At 40.0% G+C, this 20,223-nt stretch overlaps 1 protein-coding gene across 9 annotated transcripts in view; it reads left to right on the top strand.

The window, feature by feature from the left end:
• The window catches only part of NYAP2 (neuronal tyrosine-phosphorylated phosphoinositide-3-kinase adaptor 2), a 166,047-nt gene that overhangs the window by 117,712 nt on the left and 28,112 nt on the right, over nucleotides 1-20,223 (top strand). For all 9 annotated transcript variants that reach the window (XM_083847817.1, XM_083847816.1, XM_083847821.1 and 6 more), the window contains one exon: nucleotides 11,497-11,709. In XM_083847817.1, the coding sequence (XP_083703943.1) occupies nucleotides 11,497-11,709 (213 nt within the window). The remainder of the gene's footprint in view (nucleotides 1-11,496; nucleotides 11,710-20,223) is intronic.

Below are 20,223 nucleotides of genomic sequence, written 5' to 3'. Positions count from 1 at the left end.
CTCCAGTTTACACCATCTGTGTTTTTGGCTTCAAGAAAATAAATTTGTCCTTTGTGGCTAGAACAGCTTATATTCAAAATGGGGTAGTCATACAGCAGAACCGTGAATTGGAGAATTTATTGTCTTTTTGTTTTAAATGGGACTACATAATTATGGACCAATTTGTGGGTGCTCAGTAGAAGTAGTTAAAGACATTTAATCTGGTGAAGGTTTCCGTAAGCATATATTACCTTCAATGAAAGAGATAAATACAATTTGTTAAAATTTCTCACTGCATTTTTTAGGGAGGGTGGTATCCATTTAGGGTATCTGGGTACTCCCTTCTCCAATGGAACTAAGGAAAAAAAAAAAGGTAGGTATCTAACTACTTTGGTTTAAAGGAATGATGTAGTTTTATTTGCATAGCCTCTACTCAGGATGTTTGCGTGGCTGTATCGAACGGCAGAGGCCAGGCTGGCAGTGTTGTGGCTCCACAGGTTGGCAGTGCCAGATGCTGGAGGGGATGTGCCCAGAGCTCAAAGGGTGGCAGCTGTGACACCTACGGTGGGTGGCTGTCCTTACCCCATGCTGCCATCCATTCCCTGGATTTGATACATGGCCACGTTTCATTCCTGTCTGCTAGAACAGTGAATGGCTGCATCGAGCATGGACATGTTGAAACTTTGTACCCCAGAGAGGTGTTACAGGACTGTCTGATTATTTTTAAACTGGTGTGAATTAGAGATAATTTACTTGAAGATAATATGGAATCTCACACTAGAGGAGATGTCTGGCATCAGGCACTCAGCTTTGGTTTATAGCACTTCCATGGAGTGCCTTTCTAAACTCGTATCACGTGTTGCAGCAATTGGAGAGTTAGCAGTTTTAGTGGAATTGCAGTTTGGGCATACGAAAAGGGTATCTGTGCATGTTAGCTTTCCAAAGGGGATAAAGTGAGTTCACAGAAGTGTGAATCAAACCAGTGGATGGTGAGGTAGTGCATCTTTTGGTCAGTCAGCCAGGCTGTCAGGGTGAAGCCATGAATTTTGGGGTTGCCATCTGGCTGGCAATACAGGGCTCCTTTTTCAAGGCAGTTGCTGCATCTTTTAGAATTGGACTTCATAACCAGGTGCTGATACCTGGAATTGAACCAGTTTTTCTTTTAGTTAGGATTCAAATGCATTTTTCTTTGTTTAAAAAAAGTAAAACTAGAGACCTTGAATAGGAAGGCCTACATTTTGTCTGTGTTTATTTTTAAGAACAATGTTCATAAAGTGCTTTTAAGCAGATATGACGTATTCCATAGGTAGGCATATGGAGATAGCATTTCAGCCTGTTTGCTCAAATTAAATCACAAGGAATGAGATCACAATTTTGTTTAGGAAAAATAACCAAATTCACCTAGACCAACCTACCACCACCAACCTGAGGACTGAGAGCTTTAGCAAGGTGAAACAGTGTGCAAGTTTCAAAGAGAGCAGAGCTTAACAACTTCACCCAAATTTACCATGAACGCAAAAAAAAGTTTCACTAGCAAAAATCTGCAACACAGCCCCCCCCCCCCCCCCCCGCCTCGCCCCTGAAATTGGAATATCTGCATCATAGCCAAAGGAGCTGCTCAAGATCATTCTTAAATGCAAGTCTTTTGAATGCTAGCTTATGACTTCAAACCTGGTTTCATGATCTTTTGAGCTGCTGTCATTGCATCTTTACAAGAGGTGGAGTTTAATTAAATGCCTTATCTGCACTTACAGTGAAAAAACTCTTGCTCTAAAAGCTATGTGGTTTTAAGAGAAGATGGTGGGAATTTTGGGAAGAATAAAGGAAAGAACAAGGTTTCCTCCCTCAGTTCTAAAATCCTCCAGTACTTCTGACTGCTCGTGATGTTTCTTAAAACGTCTTTACCGTGCTGATCTGTGTAACGAAGACTGACAATTTCTTGGGCTAAGTGGCTTATATATCAATTTTTAAAAACACAGATTTTCTGGCATGTCTGATTTGATTCCTGGCAGAGTGAGCTCAATTTTTAAACCCCATCATTAAAGGTCCAATCCAAAGGTCCTTGAAGTATGAGATAAGACATACTTCAGGGGATCCCATTATAAATTACGGCAAGAGGGTTCCTCTCCTTTTATTAGGTTGTTGTTCCTTGCAAAACCACTCTGCAAATCAAGGCATTTATACCTCTGGAATGTAACAGTGAATAATACAAAGACTAAGAAAAAATAGCATGTGGACTGCATGGTATTCTACATGTTTTTTGTCAGTGTATTATCTAATCTACCCATAATACTGTGATAAAATAAATTAAAAAAAAGCTCTGAATTGAGAAAAGGTAGATATGGTCTCCTTAAGTTTTCTCTGGGCTTGCCAGGAGTCTTATCAATAACAAGAGAAATCACCGAGTTGGAAATAGCTTTATTTGGGTTATACACATAACTTTGATTCAAATATTGAACCCTTAAACTGTAGGAGTGTATAAACATCCTAGGTATAGATAAGGTGAGAAGTACGGGAACACTGAAGAAATAATTGTCAAGATGATAATGCATATAAAAAAAATAGGTTCATTTGCATTCAATTTTCTGTGAAGGTTCAGGTTACTTTCACTTCTCTGAATGGAATAATCCATCCCTAATAATTATTTTTTGTTAAAACAGTAACATGCAATTAGCACTTTATCTGGCATTTAAGAATGAGTAAGGAGAACTATTGTTCTTGTAACTATTCATCTGAAAAAGAGAAGCTGTATGTATAATTTTGTTGGAGATGGGAATGTCTTTATTTTAATGTGTGAATTCATAACTCAAAAAGTACCTTTCTCCAGGAAATCTACAACCATTTTACTGCTTGGGCAACGTTTGTGTAATTTATTTTTAATTTATATGTGTTGTAACACATACAGACACACTTGCTGTGCACTTGCGAAAGCAATAATAGTAATGTCTTGCAAGCACGGGCATCAGCCGAAGCTGTGTAAGGCCATCTGCGGTTTTACTTATTTCCTCAGGATCTGAAGTCTGTGCTGCCATGGCTTAACAGTTGCTTAGCTAGCAAGAGTAAAAAACAGTTTCACAAAATGAAACCAGTAATTAGAAAGGAGGGAGGGACTAAAATCATTAACTTTGTTAAGAGACAGAGAAAGACAGAATGGTATGGATGTTTCATTCTCTAATCGGTAGAACTTGCAGAATAGTACCCAGCTATGGCTTGGCACAGCGTCTGCATTGAAAAGTCCACGTGCTTGTGCCTGGCTTTGTAAGGCTGAGAGCAAAATTCGGGTAGAGCCAACATTACAACAACTTCAGTCTTTCCTTTCACTGGTAACATACTGTGATAGAAGGAAAGCTGTACAGATGAGATATTTGTTCCAATATTGAAAGGTAAATTTTCTCATTTGCTAAAGGGGTCTATAAAGAGAAAACCATCAATAACTTTATAAAGGTAGTTCAAAAAGAAAAAGAAGAAATAATTTATTTTCTTTCCAACTTTCTGTCTGATTTTTTACATGAAAATTTGAGGGTGAGTATTTTGGTCTCCAGTTTTCACAACCAGTGCACACATCCGTACTCCGTATTTTTTTGACCAATGACAGATTTTTGTTTCCTACTGTATGTGGATGATGCTGTATGCTTTCAAAGATATGAAAGTGATCAAACAATGGTAAAACAGTGCATTTGAACTGCTGTTGTAGTTCAAAGGCTGCTTTTCAGCAGAAAACTTGACCAAAAAATATTGCCAAGTTTGATATAGTCAGCAGTTCTATTAACGTTTGGTATTTTGAAGTGAAGCTTTGAAACTTAAGGTCATGAACTTTCTTCCAAAACATTTTTATTAAAATGTCTGTATATTTCAGCTTTTTTGGCTCTCCCTTGCCTTCTGATTTCTTGTCATACTGTGCTAGGACATATGCAGTAACCATCAAACCATCAGTTCCACATCAAAACATGAAGGCTGTGCATCTAAGAACCTGAATAATGGAATGAGCATGTAGTGAGATGAACAAGGTTGGGAAGGAAAGCAGTTAAGTAAGAGTAGGCTCCATCTTCCTTTCAAATTGAAAGCCAGTAACAGTTGGGCAGCCTTTCATAGCAAGTGTCACTGATTTCCACAGTTTAATTGCCTATTTTGTCTAACAGTGTTTTCTTTGATCAGTGCTGAGTTTAGGGTGGGGATGGCAGGATGCGCTTGTGTTGCACGCGCATGTCGCTGAGTAGTCCAAGGGCAGTGTCAGTGATACCAGTGGGGAAGGCAGGAGGAGAGGTAATGTTCTCAAGACTGCCACAAAACCATCCCAGCATTTCAAAATAATCATCTTTCTTCTGCTTGCACTTAAATCTTGTTTGCTGCAAATAGACATAGACCACGTATGTACCCATCTACAAGTATGAATTCTATGTGCACACATTTAGTTTGACTGAAAGGGCAGCCTGGATTATCAGTGGGAGATCTGGGTGCACAGAGTATGTAAGAGAAATGTTTGCAGCTCATCCATAGAAACTATGCTATATACTCATATGAATCAGCCTAGCTGGCTAGCCCAAAATAACAACTGCAGGAAAGAAAGACCTTGCTTTGTTGAGGTCAACAACAAAATTGCCTTTGACTTGCTGTACTTAGGTTTTTGCCCAAGAAAGCAGTGGGGAACAGAGAGGCTTGTGTTGAGGTTCTGGTTATTCCCAATATATCCAGCTTTGAATGCTGGAATTAAAACAAAAAAAAAAAAGAGGAAAAAAGACAAATATGGAGTGAATATCAGAGAATAGAGTGTTCTGCTTAATTACGTAATTGTGACTGCTCTGAGGCAAGTAGTAAACCTATTAATAGAGTACCACAACGCATCCTTTCCAAGAATACCACTTGATTTAACGGTGAGAATCCCAGGACATTGATTTTTAATTGCCTTGGTAATACAGCTGTAAAACAGTGCATATACTTCAGGTATATTCTTAGTCAAAAGATCACGCTGTGACGTGAACTGGATCAGAATAGGCACATGTGAAAGATCAAGGGTGGGAGTGAAAGAAATCATTATGAGATAATGATGGCCCCATTGGAAACGGGAGGTATTATGTTGTCACCATTTCTATAATATGTGGCAAAATATAACTGTCTTAAATGGCTCTCCTTATGTAAGATTAAAAACAGGTTTTCCTATATTTCAGTCAATCAAGAAGATGACTGACTAAATCACAAGAGGATTTCTCCTCTTACTGTATGCCATCAAACAGTGTTAAATGTATGTCTTAAAATGCAGAACTTCTAAAACTTTATCTTTTAAGTGACTGATAATGCTAGTTGAAATTTATTGAAATTTGAAGAATTCTTTTTTTCACTTAGATCTTAATAATCTTAATTTTTCATTGAATATTGCTTACTTTCCTAACGGTTCTTCAGAAATTTCTGGAGCTTCATATGGAATAATAAAAAGTTTACTCAATATAGTTAACATATGAGAATATCTCTGTCTCCCTTTACAATGTTTTTCTCCTTTTCCAAATTTCTTTTTTGTGTTTAAACCGTATTCTTTTATGTTTTTTTATTCTAAAGCTTTGGATGATCTTTTGTTATAAATCTATGCTCCCCCCCCCCCCCCCCCCCTTTTTTTTTTGTCGGTCTCCAATTAATTGCAGTGTGGGCTTTTTCTCTTCCTATCTCGTCGTTGTTCTTGCCAGGATTGCCCACTTAACAGCTTTGGGATAGCCACAGAAAATCGACCAAACAGATTCTTCAGTGGTCCCTCTTTCCCCTCCCCTTGCTGTCTGTAGCAGGCAGGGCTGATCTTGGCAGGTCTGTACCAGGCAGATGTGAACTCATCCGTATTTCTCTGTGTAAAAACAAACCCCACGCTGCTCACAGGAGCATGTGCTCAGTGAACACCGAGGAGCATTTCAGCCATGTCTCCTTAAATGTTAGATGGTTTGTGAGACTCTTTCAGGCTTTCTATTGATTTTGCATGGAACTAGGTCAGAGCTGCTTTTAATTGAACAAGCTGGCTGCTGCAACTCTCACTTAACTGTAAAAAGGGGTATTAAAAATTGATATGCAAAGCAAACTTCTGCCTAATTAGCAAGCAGATGAAGTCAGCATAGACAAACCACCGTAGTTAATAAAGATGAGGAAATGGCTTTCACTGGCAGTGTAATATACTCCCATTTTGGGGGAAAAATGGCTTAAGCACCAAGCATTACCCACATTTCTCATGTGCAGTATTAATAGCCTATTTGTTTTCTTTGGGCAGGCTTGTGATACATTTATGACTGTACAGATCAGACAACCACACATCAAGAAAGCCATTAAAAGGCTGATCCTATTTTTGAAATGTGTAGTACAGATAAATACAAATTCCTGGTGTGCAAAAAGAAGTAACACCGGCCTGGGATTTCCTCAGGGGCTCCGCATGCGATGTCCACAGTGGATGGGCACATGCAGCTGTTGTGCTGGTGACGTGACGTGGGACACGGGTGGAGCTGTGGGTGGCTTTTTGTCCTCACCAGGAGCTAGCGGGAAAGGATGAGGAAGGGATTGAAGCCTGAGACATGTCTGTGGTAGCTCCGATCTTCACACATGTGCTGGCTGCATTCTGATCCCACGTCTCTATCCCTCCTGGTGGCCAGGTGTCCCTTTGGGGACGTCCCTCACTGCTGCTGGTGGCCAGGTGTGCCCTTGGGGACATCACTGCTCCTGCATGCCCACCGTGCAGCCGTAGGTGTGGGGTGAGGCCTGTAGTGCTGGGGCTGGGGTGGTTGGGGCTTGTCATTCACTGCATCTACACCCCATCGCCCCATCCCAGGTGGCTGTCCTAGCTTTACATGTGCCTGCTCGTGCTTAAATATAGGCCCTGTGAGCAGTGCCATTTACTTCCCAAAGTATCCGAGTTCTGCCTGGAGTGATGTATTATTTATTTAGGTTTATAACAAACACACAGAAGAAGACTATATGAATAATGCATGGTTGATTAGCTTATACGTTGCAGCTCACAACTGACAAAGACGGCAGAGAGAAAGCCTCGTTTAAAGTTCCTTAAGACAATGACTCTTCTTCCCTCCCCCAGAAACGGCCCAAACGGTTACAAAGGTTCTGCTGTTTATCACCTAGCTTTGTGCTAAGAGGCCACCAGAACCTGAGATTAATTTGTGTTTTTAAGAGCTTAGCGGCAGAATGACCACAGGGTATACATTCATTTGAATGGCAGCTTTTCAGGTAAGATATTTTCCTTAGCTGTGTTTTTCAGTCTGCTTTAGTCTGAGCTACAGCTGATTAATCCGGTTAGTTTCTCACTTTCTTCAGCATTTACAAGTCTTCCAGTCCCCCAGCTCACATGCCAGCCTTTCCGAGTGTGTAGCTGTTAGGGGATCCTTCATAAAGGGGAAACTGTACACATCAATTATAAATAAAATATGTTCTCTGTACAAGATTCTAGCCACCATCTTATTCTTGACATTGAAAAGGCTGAGATTTACGTGATATAAATAAGGAAAATGCATGTCTTTGAATATTAAAATAGTGACACCTGGAAGTGCTTGAAGCATTTGAATGCCTTTATGGCAGTTCAACCAACTGTATCCATAAATATTTAAAGCAGTGAATTATTTCTTGAAATTTACATTTTTATGTTCTATTTTGGCTTACGAATTATTGAACAATAAAGATGCTTTCCATAATAATTTCAGCTTTCAAAATACAGCACTTGACTGTGAAAAGATTTGCCTGTGGCCATCATATGATTCGGTGAATTCCCAGCATAATACTGAGCTTCAGTATCTCCTAACTTCAAATTAAGGTTTTTAGCAGCATGAGGTAACTTAGATCCCATCTGTGTTGCTGCACTTCTCAGACAAAAAGTAATAATAATAATAATAAAAAAATGTGTGTCAGCTACTGTTATGTTCCAGCAGAGTATATGTGACCAGTTAGAGTTTGTGTCTTTAGTATGGCATCAATGTGGATAAAGTGGCCTCTTAAATCTTGCTGTAGTCTTTTTGAAGTGTTGTCCTGTTTAAAATACACTGGTTTGAATTTCAGTTGATGATAAGGCCACCACTCCATAGGTACCAGCAGCCAGGAGCTACGTGTGTGTTCTGCTGTCTGCCAGTGCCTCCTGCCTGACGGCATGAGCGAAAATCCGAAGCCATGACCACCATGTTTTTACGAGGGACAATAATTTCCACCACTCAGTTTGCTCCATGTGGCAGCATTTTCAGCAGAGAGTAGCTGACAATATGTAAACCTCCAAGTGTAGGTGGGAGTCACCAAAAGGTCCCAGTGTTGCTCCAGGACCTGGGAGAGGAGTGTTTGGCACTCCTGGAGCTGTCCCAGGCACGTTAAAAGTGAGATACTCTTTTAATCAAGCAAGAACTAGCACAGTGATTTTTTCTTACTGACTTTGAGTATGATTCCCACTGACAGTTATTAAGGAAGCTGAAATTCTTGTAAAATTCCGCACAAATTATTTGAGTGAAAGTGAAGCAGTACAATTTTTTATTATTTTCTAAATGTATTCTGAAGTAAACAGGAAAGTAATATTATAGAAAACTATATAAAACACTGACAGGTTGTTTTTCTGATTGTGTATCAGTGTTACTGATAATGATCACAAAATAATAATGATTTGGGCTCTGGGATGGGTTGCTTGACATTATAATCTGATTCAATCTGCTTTTCATTTTTAGGATATATTACTTTTCAGATAAACTGAGAACTGAAAATCCCCCCTGAAAGAAAAGTGGAATATAAATTTACAAAGTCTAGACAGCCAGCTGAAAACTGATTTTCTACACCTTACAAAGAAACAGACTATAAGCCAACTCTTTATTTAGCCTGAATACTTCCATAGTTTCCAGCTGTTTGCAGAGAACTGCTGTACTTTGATCCAGCTGATAATAAAACTAGGAATGCACAAATCATTTTTATCAAGCACCAAGTACAAATGCTCCTCTGTTGAGTAAACTGAAGTGGACAAATCCTTAGCTCCACACTCAGATGGAGTGTTTCCACTGTAACTAAGGGCTGACTGCACGAGCATGTGAGATTTCAAGGGCTGGTGTTCAAGTAGTGTCAATGGGATGCACACAGGGAAGGTTTTCACCAAGGCAATCACAGCATTTCCAGTAGAATGGCATAGTAAATTAACTCTACTGCATGATGCGTTGAGTTGGGGGGTGCTTGTAAGGCCAGCTTCAGTATTTTTGAACGTGCTTGCTATTCTTTTGGCTTTCTCTTCATTTTGCTGGAGTGTAAGCACTGCAAGCTAGAGTCTTGTATCGGTGGGAAAAAGAGTTGTGTGCATTTCCAAAATATTTTGAAATTTTGGTTGTGCCAAGTGCATGTTATTGGCAAAAAGAAAATCAGATGTGTGTACATATCTTATATGAAAAAATGCGTAATTATTTTTGATAGATTGATATTCAGAAAAAAAGCCTTTTTATTAGTAAGTGAAACAGTTCAAATCTAGTAATTTGGGCTCAGCATTTCTTTGCACAGCTCTTTGTATTAGCAAGTCTCTTTACACAGTCACAGAGCTGTGTTACAGACATTTTGTAGCACAGGTCCCTGAAAGGCAGATGTCATGTTATACTGGTACAGACTGCTAATCAACTTTATACCCTGTGGGGGTACCAAACAGGAAAAACAAACAGTTTGGATTTTCATTACAGTGTTCTTTTTTGCATACATTAAAGTAGGTAAGTGACCTAGAAGTTCAAGGAAGTGGTTTGATTTTTGAAAGCCTTTGTCACACAAATGTCACTGAGTGTTGTTTATGGGACTTGCTAAACTGGGATCATTTTGTACTTTTCTGATGGAATGTTACTACTGTGAGTAATAAAAAAAATAAATAAAATCTTGGAGGTTGTGGTATGATATCCTTAACATGAATTTTCACTATTAATAAATAATAATTCATGAAATACAGTAATGGTTATATATTACACTGCATATCCAGTTAGATTTTTTTTTTCCAATATGATGTTTCCTTGAGGAAACTTCAGAATGACTGTGTTGGTGCTCTTCAACAAGTTCATCTGCAGACTGGAATCTCAAAGAACTCAAAGCCAAAATACGAGATTTTGTTGCCATTGTGCCTAGGTGTTGTCCCTGTCATCCCATGTAGATGTCAACTATTGCCTCTACCACTTTTACTGTCGCAAGGGTAAGTGGTGGGAGAAGGGCTGAGCCACAAATCAAGAGTTCATTTCCATGGGACTGTACCACCTGAGTGGCAGTTCCCGCTGGATAGTCTCAGTTCCAGGCCCTGGGGGGATCAGGAGAGGAAGGGGTTACTCAGGCAAATTTTGGCACTGCATCTCTGGCAGTCCTGCGCACCCAGAGCGCTGCCTGAGATACGTGGATCCCCTGGGGGCTGCTGTCACCTCCTGCTTGTGAATGGCTCCTGGCATTTTCCCTCCACTTGGCTTTCCTCCATCTTGGAATGTCTTTTGTAGCCACAAAAAGATTTCCAGGCAAGTCTCAAGGAAAGATTGTCCATCTGTATTAAGTGTAAATTCCAAGACTGTTGGTACACGCTGAAATTAAAGTACATCAGGGGGTTGATTTCTAAACCTGGATGGCTAGAACTGAGAGCATCACATAAGGATGTTTTTGAGCTTAAATATGATGCATAAAAATCCAGACTCATACAAATGTTTTCTATTAAAAGGAATTAAACAGTTAAGCAGGCTTTGAATAACTGAGTACCGCAGTGATTAGCTGTTATGACTTAGTAATCTAATATTTCTTCTGTGTATAGTTTTTCATGTGAATTTTTCACAGCTACGGATGGAAAAGGTTGAATTGTTTCTCCATTGCATTGCTCAACCTGCAAGAAAAGAAATGAGGGTCTCAAGAAAGAAACAGAAAATCACCAGCCATGTAGAAAGCTGATATCACTGCTTGAAAAAAAAAAAAAATCATTCAATTGTTTTTTGAATTCCTTCCCTTATATTGACTCATGTTGTTGCAAGCAGAAAGTCATTGTACGACTCCAAGTATTTTTCAGTGAAGTGAAATTTTATTCCCTAGGTTATGGTGTTGGGTACACCCAAAATATTAATGCTGGACAGATTTGTGGATTGTGTGCTTTCTGTTAGTGCTCATGGAGGAGTGGAGATATGTTGCTTGCACAATATTGCCTTAGGAGACAGCTTCCTTAGAAAGTGCCTAGAGAAGAACTTATTCTCAGATAAATGACAGCTCAAAAGAATTGAAGTATTTCCCTAAACTGTTAATAAAAGCATAATTTGATAGGATAACATTTTCAGAAATATTTTCCTGGTGTATAAAAGTTTTAGCAGAAAAGTCACATTTACCCATCTCCTGCATTGTGTATTGTTTTAATTAAAAAGTGTGTTGAAACCAACATAAGCTATAAGTTTGGGGCCTAGACAGTAAAATATCGATATAAATTGAGCTTAGAAGATTTATGATCGGTATATACGGAATATTGAGCATAAGATTGTTATATGATATAGGTAATTAGCAGGCACTCTATTATGAAATATGCATCTGTGTATTTTGTAGAACCGCTAGATGAGCTGAAGATCAGAAGTCACAGCACTGAACCACTACCAAAGCTGGAACACAAAGAGAGGGGAGGCCACCATGGGACAGCTTCCTCCAGGGAGCCAGGGAAAGCTCAGGAATGGGATGGAACGCCGGGCCCACCCATGGTCTCCAGCAGAATGGGGAGATCCTCTGTCAGTCCAACCATGTTGGCTGGAAGCAACAGCTCAGGTATGTCAAATAGCAGAGGGGGGAAGATCTCATGAATCTCCTTGTGAGCTAAAAGATCCCTGAAGATGTAGGGAAGCATCTGGATTCTTCAGGCTTCCAGATATCTTCTAGAATCTGCCCATTAGCTGCTGCTGTAATAAGCGTTGCACTGTCTGCTTGTGCTCTCTACTGGAACAGGATTGGGATGGTGATAGAAAACGTAAACCTGTAAACTTGCCATTCAGCTATTTTAAAAGAAGTTAAAAAAAAATCCATTTGACATTGAAGAGGAACACTAAGGCAGAGAGCCCTCTCCTCTTTGCAAACGACAACTTAGAGAAAAGTTCATAAATTCAGATGTCACATATGGTAACAAAAACACACTGTGCAGAAACAAGGCTCTTATTGATATACTAGGTTAGTGGACGCAGTCGCTTTTTTTTATGCCTATACATAAATTTCTATAAAAGTGACTATAGATTTCAGAAGTCTCAAATTCATATCTATGCATTTTATCCATCGTATTTCATATATATATAATAATGGATTGCCATAAACCATGAAAAGTAACATAGTCTGTTTAATAAATTGAATAAGACAAACACACCTGATAAATGAATGTCCATCTAAACAGATATGCATAGCTATTGGATAAGCACTGCATTGTCACTTTTGAGATTTGACATTTCACTTAGAGTATTGCTTATTAGTTGGGTTGTGAAAAATACACACTTTAAAAACGGCTGGCATATATAGAATTGGAGCCTCATGGCCAGTCTTCAATAAAAATAAGGCTATGAGGGAACTACTCAAACAAGAAACTATTCCTGCAGGAGTGGTCTGCTGGGCAGTCAGTGGCAGAGATTAGTCTTTACAGTGCTGAGATAGAAGAGTTACTCGGCACTCATGCAGGGCATTGCTTCCCTGTATGATAATGGAACTTGCATTTTCCCTGCCTTGCCGGAAATTGCACCAGAAACTCAGTAGATAACTTGAACAGCCTTTACTGATGTGAAGTATCATTTACAGCAGTTGTGTAGTCCAGCTTTTCTTGCTACAGCATGCCCATGAAACAGTCCTGCCTGTAACAGCAAAAGGAACTTTTCTGCAAATTTCATGACTCCAGCACGGGTAATGTAGGTTTTAGTTCATTTTGTTAACTTTTCTGTTCTTACAAAGCATTCTGGTACCTAGAAATTTTCCAGGTTAGCTCACAGCTTTGCTAAGAATTCTGTTCCCGGTATATTACACGACATCAGTGCTAATGCAGGTATGCATCAAATCATATCAGGACATTTCATAATTACACCAAAGGTCTGTACGAATATTTTCAGTTCTGCTGGGTGACAGTATGGAGCAGAACGGAAGGGAAATGAAAATTAAAGAGCAAGTTCTTAGCAAAATATGGCACTTCTCTCCAAACTTTCTGCATAAGTTTTACTTTAAACAGTTGGTTGATCTCCAAAAGGATACAAAACATTTTGGCCTCAGTTTGGTGTCAGCAAACTGCAATAGTCGTTGAATCATGCCTTGATTTAGTTAACTGTGACTTTGTCCTGCATAAGTAAGACTTCCAAAGACTCATACGGAAAGCAAAATTACAGAAATATTTATTGGCTCAATTTTGACTCCTTTTTTATCATGAAAATTTGTGAGCTGATTATGATTTTTCCTTCCCCACAGATTTTGTGATATTTTATTTGATGAATATTGCCTCTCATCTGCCAGGAGTATTTTTCCCCAGTGTCTCTAGCTGTTGCCTGAGCAACATGGTTTACCTTTAATCGGTTGGGCATTGCATTTAAAATGCTGTATACAGTTCTCATCAATGAACTTGTACGTGAACTGTAACAGTTCATTTCTTACAATTAAATTAAAACCATAACTGAATGCAAGAAAAGAGATTTAATACATCTGTATGGGTATAAATGCTTTCTGGGATCCAGGAGGTAGTGATTCTGTGCTACGAATTTGGAACTTAGATTTACCACAGGACCAAATAAAATCAGGGCAATCCCCAGTATAGTTCTCATTCTCTTTCCAACACCACAGATATGAGGAAAAAAAAAAAAAAAGTCTAGTTTTTGTGTGGTCATGTCCTTGAAAGACTGCAGTTTGCTGCCTACCTCCTCGTTTGCACTGGTCCAACCATTTGTTAGGGCACTGTTGGAATAATTTAAAGAAAATGGGGTTGAATTGCTCTGCAGTAAAACAGAAACAATCTGAAAGGACTTTTCGTGTCTGTTCAATAGGGAGCTCTGCTGAGACAGATTAACTAGGAACTGGAGTGAGTACCGGATTTTTTTGTGGGATCTCTGCACCTGCTAGTAAGATCAGAAGGGGAATTAACCTGCTCCAAATGGGATCTTGAATCTTTTGGTCATTTTGTTCAAATGAGCACGGCCTGTCAGATGCACTGTCACTAATGACTGATTGTTCTCTCATCTGCCACATAATTTGTCAAGACCGCTTTCTGTTTCTTGTCATCCTATTGTTTCTTAACAGTAAGCAATGCAAGTGGCTTGGAGACACACTGGCCTTTAAGAAAGTCATTGCGATTGTACTGAACAGCCAAATGAGATCTGTGAAACAGAAAGCTGTGATAACTTCACTCCAGGAGCTTTGAAGAGTATTTTCTGGAATGTTGCTTCTTTTTTTCTAACTGCAACCGTGAAGCAGTATTTTGCATTGCCACCTGCTGCTAGAGACAGGCACTGCACTGCCTTTATCAAATTCTCTTGTGTACTGGTTTTGAATCTCCATGGTCTTGTCTCTCAGACAATCCATTTAGTATTCAAGCCGCAAACGTTGCAGATAATCAGGAAGGGAGTAAATATCTGCCTTTCACTGGAACTACTGGTTCATATTGTGGTGGATTTGCAGAAGCAATGAATAGTTAACTTCCAGATCTTTGGGAACGAAGAGATGCTTGTGGAGCCTGAGGTGCAAGACACATTCATTAGCACAAGAAGGGAATAGTGGCAAAGTACCAATTAATGCTAGGTAGGGCTGCTTCACTCAAAGACACAGCATTCCCACCAAACCCTATTTTTTCTCCTCAAGCAATATCAGGGTATCACTGCGCTACTAAATCCTCAAGGATTCTTGAAGCAAAGGCAACTTAACGCTGGAGGTATACATTACTGGGCAGCCAGGTCCAGGCCAGGACCCGATGCTGCTGGAGCTTGCCTACACTGGTCACCTGTGTTCTCAGCTGGCAGGCTCTCCCTTAGCAGCACCTGCCACCTAAAACCAAATGAGCAGTACTGGGCACTGTACACTATGGGGATCAACCCAGTGTGCCAGGAGCCAGGCGTGCGATCTCCAGTGTGCTGGGTCACACCATGCCAGAGCCTGACTGCAGATGTATGCACTGCTCTCTGCAGCGGTGGCATTACAGCCGTTTGAAACAAAGCAATTCCCAAATTGTCCTTTTGGTCCAGAGTCCTGAGATTGATGGATATCCATGCCAGAAGCTTCAGAGAAAAACAGAAAGAAGTGTTAAAGAAAAAAACGCTGCCAGAGTTTATTCCTTACCTCATTGTTTATGTTGTTGACATCGATCTGAAGCATGACAGTTCAGAACAAATCTTAATTTAAAACATACCTCATCTAATGCAGACATGGTTTTTGTCATCTGAGTTGTTTTTGAGTACAGCTAAGCTTTTGGCCTCTTGATTTCTAGTAACACGGAGTTGCATGGGTTCGATGCTTCCTTTGTGAAAACAGTTCAGTTTGACATGCTCCTGTGCTTTCAGCACTAAGTGACTCCTGAAGGTGAAGTCCTGAATACTTTCTGTATGTGAAAGAATAATATATATTTCATTCCACCTGAAGGTTGCATAATTTCCAGTTGTGTTTCAGCTTACTCCTTTTTAGGAGACCAACATGGCCAGGCCAGTATGATGATAATAGGTGTGATTCATTTTTCCAGTATGCATGCTTTCTTTTTTTTTTTTTTTTTGCATGTGATTACTCTCAGCCTGTCACATCGCCTTGTTTAATTCAAAACGTGCTTCTTGGCAGCTGTAGCAAATAAGCAATATTTCTCTTTTCATGTGCAAAGAAGAGACTGTGACAGGATAAGAAGCTTCTCCAATGTAAGTGACAGCCAGAGTATTTTTTTGAATTAAGATTAGGATAGGCAGAATGAAGTCTTCCTTGGATGAATAAAAGAACTCTTCCCGTTAAGATCCAAAAATAAAAATTGTGCAGAGCTGTTGTATTTCTGGAGAATATAGAAAGCCATAACACATTGGTATAAAACTGATAGAAAATATTTCCATAAAATCTTGTCTCATCTCAGCATTCTGCTTTACTGAGAAAAATCCAGCAACTCCCTCTGCCCTAAATGCAACCAATCAAGCTTCTACATCTTTTAGCTAAGATGACAGCACTTTGTTATACTTCCAGAAAAGAGGTCATTTATGCAAGTGCTTAAATACATAATTAAGTACACAATTTTAAGGCAATCTTATTTGTGATTGGAAAACCTGTATTTCTGTGTTGGGTATTCTCTCCTAAAATTCTCACCCACAATGCTGTCCTACTGGGGCTGTCTGCTCACTTATATCCACATGTAACCCTTCTGGCATTGTCAGGACTCAGCTTTAAACCTGAGAGTTGAGTAATGCCAGTCCCAGCGCAGCTGACTATGTCTGTGGGCATACTTCACATGGAGGTGGAGGTGCTCCCTACCACGGGGACTGCTGGGAATCTTGTGGCTGCTGTGGGTGACAGAACGGGTGACCTGATGGGACTGATACACAGCTGACCAGCCAGCCCCTCCTAGCATTGTGCTGCATCAGCACCTGGCTGCTGGAGGTGGTTCAGGCACTTGGTGAGCAGCGCGGTTTTCGTAACACGGCACGGTAAGAGGGATGTGTCATTTGAAGCTGTGCAAAATGACACCACAAAAGTTTCATAGGTTAAATATAGCAACTGAATCTTATGAACGTTTTTGTGCATAACATAACTAAATAAAATCTACAGAGCAGCTCGGTAGCTACCCTGAATAATCTACTGAATTCCAACCTCATGCTCCAGAATTCAAACTCCATTGATTGCAAGGGGCATTTCTAACGGCTACTCAAGTGCACGGCATCCTTTGGCCCCCGCCCAGTAAAGCACTTAGACATACGCCTATGAGTTCCCTTGCTTGGCAGTAGGCTGCTAGTCCTCGTCAGCAGTCGAACAGCTTGCAGCAATGGCAAAAGGCTCCTAGTGGTGGATGCAGAGAGGGTTTTGTGTTCAGAGTGGTGACTCTGGAACTCTTTCAAGCAGTTTTGCTTTCGAACCAGAGGATACATCCACATAGTGAAGTGAAGTGCAGCACAGAGCTAAGGTGCCATGACAGCTTTATCAGTATAGAATCATAGAATCATTAAGGTTGGAAAAGACCTCCAAGATCATCTGGTCCAACCATCACCCTACGACCAATGTCACCCACTAAACCATGTCCCTAAGCATCACATCCAACCTTTCCTTAAACACCCCCAGGGACGGTGACACCACCACCTCCCACCAGACATATTTTAGCTAGCAGTATGATGGAGCATGACCAAATGGGTCCTCCTCAGAGGACAGATGTCTACAGAGTCTTCCCTATGTGCTTAGGCTGCCTGATAAAAATGTCCCCTGCTCCACACCATGTATTACAGTCACAGAGGGAACTTCTCAAGAAGTCTCATGACTACTCATTTCAATATGTTAATAGTGAGCTATCTCAATATCATTCACACTAGAAACTATCCCTGAGATTTGCTGCCAGAAGTTGTTCTGCCTTCAAGGTTCTCATCAGGAAATATTAAAACCATTTTCATTCTAGAACCAGGATCGGTATCAATATGCAGACCTTGCAGACAAGCTGAACTGACCATATGAACATGGAAATCAAGAGTTCAAGATACTGAAAGTTGCTGGACAGTGGACAAAATCATTCAAGAAAACCTCTCACTACTTTTTAGACAGCCTAAAGTACAAATTAGTATTTGAAATGACCATTGTACTCAAAATCTAGTTACCCTCAGTACAGTGAATAAGCTGTCCAGCCAAAAAATAACATGCCGAAGAATGCAGAACAGTGAGTTGGACATCACTTATGGATTTTTTCCACAGTAACGTGCAGTGTGAAGATGTTACTCAGAGCACTAATTACAGTAGAATAGAGTATTTATTTGGTCTAAAAATATTCCCTCTGAGAGCAATGGAATGGCTGTTAAAAAAAAAAAAAAATCCATTTCACTGCATAACCTAACTTCCCGAACTTTTTTTTTAAAAAAAAAAAAAAAAAAGCTGGATAGAACAGTCTTTGAAACCACCTTTGGTGAGGATCACCATGGAAATTGCAATAGTTTCCTTAATACTGTAAAATATATTACAGGGAGATAAAGGAACTAATACTTCATCTGTGCGTGATAGATTTTCTTTCTTTGATTCTAGATGAAAGGATTCTCTTTGGCAAGGAAATGGTAATATATATATATCCAAATTAGAGATTGTGACACTTCTCTCTGCTTTTCCAAAGTAAAGAAAACAACTCAGAAGCAATGGCAGACAATGCCTCAGAGTTTTTGACATGCTGCATGTCTGATTTTGCTTGTCACAGCAAAAAAAAAAAAAAAAAAAAAAAAGCCTTTACTTAGCAGTAGGTGAAAAACAACCAAAAACCCCACTTCTTGCCCTCTCTGAAACCCCAGCAAAATTCTAGGAGGGAACAGACACGAGATCTGTTATTACATCTATACTACTGAAAGAACCAGTCAGAAATCTGGCACGCAGACTGTGAAATCTGAACAAAAATCTAATCAAACCTTTGAAATAACTACCCGAGTCCAAAAAAAGCAAAACAACAGATTATGTACAAAACACAAGGTTATGGGGGAGATCAGTCCGCTCCTTTCTGCCTGCTTATTGCTGTGTTGACTCGTGGTATGTTTACAGACTGACTAGGAATGAGTGAATTGAATAATGCATTCGTCAAACAGCATAAATATTTTTGCTGCTCAGCCAGCTGGAAGTTAACCAACCTATTAATATTTAGTTGATGAATATTCACCCATACAGATGCTTTCACTGGTCTACGTGCTCCAGCTTAAGTGGATAGCTCTTCTCCATACTCTATTGAATTCTGAATTCCAATGAAAGTAAGCATTTAAGGTGACAATGAAAAAGCATCAGTGAGATCAGAAGGACATATTTCAGCACACTGCTCGTAGGTGGCGTACTGTGCCAGCTGTCCTCAAGTTTCCAAGATATGCCAAGTGACCTTAAGGATGTGCTAGTGATGGACAATTTTATTCCTTTCAAACAATGGCCTGACCAGTGGCTAATGATGATATTAGAGATCCAGGTGGGAGAGAGAGATTAATGTAAACCACACACAGACAAAGCAGCAGTGCAAATGAGAAATGAGAAAATATATTTCAGAGAGATGGAAGCAAAAGATATATGAGAATATGTGCTTCAAAGGCATACTTCCTAAAACTGGACTACAGAAGGCATAAGTCCTTCTTCTCTTCATGAAAATATAGAACCAAATAGAAATTCTTTCAACTCGTTGTAAGGAGGCATGGTACTATTGTAATTGTTATTCATATTAAACCACTATCATTTCAGATAAAATTGGAAGTTTACTATTGTACAAAGTGTATCTGCTGAATGAGAGTGTCCTTGTTGTCAGTGTTTACCCGCTATATAAAAAAGACACCTACAGGGTTAGGAGGAAGGCTTATAAAACATGAAGAGAACAAACACATTCATCTAAGCCAGAAGTCACGGGTTGCAAGGAGATACTTCCTCAGCCATAAACACGAATTGTAGGGACAGCTATTTTTCTCAAGCACAAACAGGCAGACCCTTTTCTCAGGAAACAACAGTTTCTTCTAGACCAGACAGGGGGTGTTGAACACTGTGGGGTAGCACACTGGTGTCAGCATAGCTCAGACACAAAAACCCTCCAGAACTCTTGAGCTGCACGGTCACCTTCATGCCAGGACGTTAACAGTAGTAGGCTGCACTGGAAATCAGCGGGGAGCCTTCTGAGAAATGCCTACATGGACAACAGAGGGGAAATGCAATACCTATGTCGTTTCTGTTCAGTTCCTCTCTGAAACTGAACGTTCTCTTCTATTCAAGGCTTCTGTAATCACCTCAGTGCTGGGGAACTGAGTTTGGAATTTACCACTGTTGAAGTTCCAATTTCTCTCCTTTCTTCCTGCTTTCTTGTCTCTCAAGTTACTGCTCTTAACACATTTCCTAGAGCTTTTGGTGTCATTCCAAATCCAAAGTACCACAGTATCTTCACTGCTTTTGTACAGTCCTTCCTTAGGAGGAAAGCAAGAGAAAGTTTTTGATATGCTGCCTGTCTGTTTGCTGCTTTATACTCTCTACTTCGGCTTCGGAGATGATAGAGAGCAAGGAGAGAAGCCGGGATGTTGGATGGGTTCTGTCCTAACCCCCCTTCTTCTAACTCAACTTTTGGGCCAAATGTCCAAGACGAACTGGAACCCAAGCCTGGAGACTCCATTTCAAGTG

The sequence above is a fragment of the Anser anser genome, assembly GCF_964211835.1.
Source record: "Anser anser genome assembly, chromosome: 9".
Classification (NCBI taxonomy): Eukaryota; Metazoa; Chordata; class Aves; order Anseriformes; family Anatidae; genus Anser; species Anser anser.
This window is presented reverse-complemented; position numbering and strand designations above follow the sequence as displayed.